Source organism: Panulirus ornatus, chromosome 40 (genome assembly GCF_036320965.1).
Source record: "Panulirus ornatus isolate Po-2019 chromosome 40, ASM3632096v1, whole genome shotgun sequence".
NCBI classification, from domain to species: domain Eukaryota; kingdom Metazoa; phylum Arthropoda; class Malacostraca; order Decapoda; family Palinuridae; genus Panulirus; species Panulirus ornatus.
Genome location: NC_092263.1, coordinates 10,019,543 through 10,024,542, shown reverse-complemented (window position 1 = coordinate 10,024,542; position 5,000 = coordinate 10,019,543). Strand labels below are relative to the sequence as shown.

General features: G+C 41.6%; 1 protein-coding gene across 1 annotated transcript in view; it reads left to right on the top strand.

The window, feature by feature from the left end:
* Positions 1-5,000, top strand: part of LOC139761360 (uncharacterized) — a 15,072-nt gene that overhangs the window by 8,028 nt on the left and 2,044 nt on the right. The window contains exons 5-6 of the mRNA XM_071685460.1: positions 483-586; positions 2,462-2,585. Of these exons, the coding sequence (XP_071541561.1) occupies positions 483-586; positions 2,462-2,585 (228 nt within the window). The remainder of the gene's footprint in view (positions 1-482; positions 587-2,461; positions 2,586-5,000) is intronic.

Here is a 5,000-nt window from a genome sequence, read left to right as displayed (position 1 = left end):
ATCAGTTTTATTATTTTTGTGTCACTCAATGTACATATGTGTTTACTATTGATATTTCTTATACTTGTTTTCATTTGATGGATAAAGGGACATATGTATTATATTCTCCAACATCTTGGCCTGTATTGGAGGTAACAATGCTTCACTTTATTGAATTATTTATAATAATATGATAAACAATAACGAGGGAAAGGGATGGTTGGATAACCAAAGTCTTAAAGGTGTTGTAGTTCCCCGCTCCACCGTAGGGCGGCGCCTCGATCGCGTCAGTCACGTGATCGGGTTGTGTCGTCACGATGGCGCGCGCGCGCATCAGTCAGTCACGTGACCGGGTTGTGTCGTCACGATGGCGCGCATCAGTCACGTGACTGGGTTGTGTCGTCACGATGACGCGCATCAGTCAGTCACGTGACCGGGTTGTGTCGTGACGATGGCGCGCATCATAAAGTCACGTGACCGAGGTTGTGTCGTCTCTCCTGCAGGTGGCGATGACGCTGTCCATCCCCCGCCTGGCCTTCCACACGCTGGACTACACCCTGGTGGGCACTCACAATGGCCAGGCCGTCACCCATGCTGGCGCTGGAGAGTAAGTCTTCCCTCCCTCCCCCACCAGCAGCAGGAAGGTGTATATATATATATATATATATATATATATATATATATATATATATATATATATATATATATATATCTGACTTCATCCCCCGTGTGTGTTTACCTAAAGTTTATATTCAGTGGTGTTCAACTCCCTTCAGTAGGGTTGTGGATCCTAAGTACACGATGCTCACTTGTTGGTTGGAACCTTTCTTTTTTCTTTTTTATTAGAGTTGAGTTAGCCAGACTCCATTATATTAAGGCCTTGAACACGATCCTTGGCTGGGGTAACCTAGCCATCGACCAAGTCATGTATCAATTCATTTCAAAACTTGGGGTTGGAAAACCTCTGGTTCTCGCTTGCTTGACCCATGTTTTATATATACTCATTGATGCTAATATGATAAACCATAAGGTTATGGTGAGTGAGGTTATGATGATGAGTGAGGTTATGATGATGAGTGAGGTTATGATGATGAGTGAGGTTATGATGAGGTTATGATGATGAGTGAGGTTATGATGATGAGTGAGGTTATGATGAGGTTATGATGATGAGTGAGGTTATGATGATGAGTGAGGTTATGATGATGAGTGAGGTTATGATGAGTGAGGTTATGATGATGAGTGAGGTTATGATGAGGTTATGATGATGAGTGAGGTTATGATGATGAGTGAGGTTATGATGATGAGTGAGGTTATGATGAGGTTATGATGATGAGTGAGGTTATGATGATGAGTGAGGTTATGATGATGAGTGAGGTTATGATGAGTGAGGTTATGATGATGAGTGAGGTTATGATGAGGTTATGATGATGAGTGAGGTTATGATGATGAGTGAGGTTATGATGATGAGTGAGGTTATGATGAGTGAGGTTATGATGATGAGTGAGGTTATGATGATGAGTGAGGTTATGATGATGAGTGAGGTTATGATGAGTGAGGTTATGATGATGAGTGAGGTTATGATGAGGTTATGATGATGAGTGAGGTTATGATGATGAGTGAGGTTATGATGATGAGTGAGGTTATGATGATGAGTGAGGTTATGATGAGGTTATGATGATGAGTGAGGTTATGATGATGAGTGAGGTTATGATGATGAGTGAGGTTATGATGAGTGAGGTTATGATGATGAGTGAGGTTATGATGAGGTTATGATGATGAGTGAGGTTATGATGATGAGTGAGGTTATGATGATGAGTGAGGTTATGATGATGAGTGAGGTTATGATGATGAGTGAGGTTATGATGAGGTTATGATGATGAGTGAGGTTATGATGATGAGTGAGGTTATGATGATGAGTGAGGTTATGATGAGTGAGGTTATGATGATGAGTGAGGTTATGATGAGGTTATGATGATGAGTGAGGTTATGATGATGAGTGAGGTTATGATGATGAGTGAGGTTATGATGAGTGAGGTTATGATGATGAGTGAGGTTATGATGATGAGTGAGGTTATGATGATGAGTGAGGTTATGATGAGTGAGGTTATGATGATGAGTGAGGTTATGATGAGGTTATGATGATGAGTGAGGTTATGATGATGAGTGAGGTTATGATGATGAGTGAGGTTATGATGATGAGTGAGGTTATGATGAGGTTATGATGATGAGTGAGGTTATGATGATGAGTGAGGTTATGATGATGAGTGAGGTTATGATGATGAGTGAGGTTATGATGAGGTTATGATGATGAGTGAGGTTATGATGATGAGTGAGGTTATGATGAGGTTATGATGATGAGTGAGGTTATGATGAGGTTATGATGATGAGTGAGGTTATGATGAGGTTATGATGATGAGTGAGGTTATGATGAGTGAGGTTATGATGATGAGTGAGTGAGGTTAGGTTTTCTTGTGTCTTGCAGCGTGACCATGAACGTGTTCGGTGTGCAGGTCAAGTTCAAGACAGAGAGCTTCTCACTGGACCCCATCTCTGTGTGTGTGGAACATGGCACCTTGACCATGGATCTCTCTGTGGACACTATTGATGTGAGTACTACAACCACAACCACGATCATAACCACAACCACCATCATAACCATGATCACAACCACGATCACAACCACGATCATAACCACAATCACAACCACCATCATAACCACAATCACAACCACGATCATAACCACAATCACAACCACAGTCATAACCACAATCACAACCACAGTCATAACCATGATCACAACCACAGTCATAACCATGATCACAACCACAGTCATAACCACAATCACAACCACAGTCATAACCATGATCACAACCACAGTCATAACCATGATCACAACCACAGTCATAACCACAATCACAACCACAGTCATAACCATGATCACAACCACAGTCATAACCATGATCACAACCACAGTCATAACCACAATCACAACCACAGTCATAACCATGATCACAACCACAGTCATAACCATGATCACAACCACAGTCATAACCACAATCACAACCACAGTCATAACCATGATCACAACCACAGTCATAACCACAATCACAACCACAGTCATAACCACGATCACAACCACGATCATAACCACAATCACAACCACCATCATAACCACAATCACAACCACGATCATAACCACAATCACAACCACAGTCATAACCACAATCACAACCACAGTCATAACCATGATCACAACCACAGTCATAACCATGATCACAACCACAGTCATAACCACAATCACAACCACAGTCATAACCATGATCACAACCACAGTCATAACCATGATCACAACCACAGTCATAACCACAATCACAACCACAGTCATAACCATGATCACAACCACAGTCATAACCATGATCACAACCACAGTCATAACCATGATCACAACCACAGTCATAACCATGATCACAACCACAGTCATAACCATGATCACAACCACAGTCATAACCACAATCACAACCACAGTCATAACCACAATCACAACCACAGTCATAACCATGATCACAACCACAGTCATAACCATGATCACAACCACAGTCATAACCATGATCACAACCACAGTCATAACCACAATCACAACCACAGTCATAACCATGATCACAACCACAGTCATAACCATGATCACAACCACAGTCATAACCACAATCACAACCACAGTCATAACCATGATCACAACCACAGTCATAACCATGATCACAACCACAGTCATAACCATGATCACAACCACAGTCATAACCATGATCACAACCACAGTCATAACCATGATCACAACCACAGTCATAACCATGATCACAACCACAGTCATAACCACAATCACAACCACAGTCATAACCACAATCACAACCACAGTCATAACCATGATCACAACCACAGTCATAACCATGATCACAACCACAGTCATAACCATGATCACAACCACAGTCATAACCACAATCACAACCACAGTCATAACCATGATCACAACCACAGTCATAACCATGATCACAACCACAGTCATAACCATGATCACAACCACAGTCATAACCATGATCACAACCACAGTCATAACCATGATCACAACCACAGTCATAACCACAATCACAACCACAGTCATAACCATGATCACAACCACAGTCATAACCATGATCACAACCACAGTCATAACCATGATCACAACCACAGTCATAACCATGATCACAACCACAGTCATAACCATGATAACCACAGTCATAACCATGATCACAACCACAGTCATAACCATGATCACAACCACAGTCATAACCATGATCACAACCACAGTCATAACCATGATCACAACCACAGTCATAACCATGATCACAACCACAGTCATAACCATGATCACAACCACAGTCATAACCATGATCACAACCACAGTCATAACCACAATCACAACCACAGTCATAACCACAATCACAACCACAGTCATAACCATGATCACAACCACAGTCATAACCATGATCACAACCACAGTCATAACCATGATCACAACCACAGTCATAACCATGATCACAACCACAGTCATAACCACAATCACAACCACAGTCATAACCATGATCACAACCACAGTCATAACCATGATCACAACCACAGTCATAACCATGATCACAACCACAGTCATAACCATGATCACAACCACAGTCATAACCATGATCACAACCACAGTCATAACCATGATCACAACCACAGTCATAACCATGATCACAACCACAGTCATAACCATGATCACAACCACAGTCATAACCATGATCACAACCACAGTCATAACCATGATCACAACCACAGTCATAACCATGATCACAACCACAGTCATAACCACAATCACAACCACAGTCATAACCATGATCACAACCACAGTCATAACCATGATCACAACCACAGTCATAACCATGATCACAACCACAGTCATAACCATGATCACAACCACAGTCATAACCATGATCACAACCACAGTCATAACCATG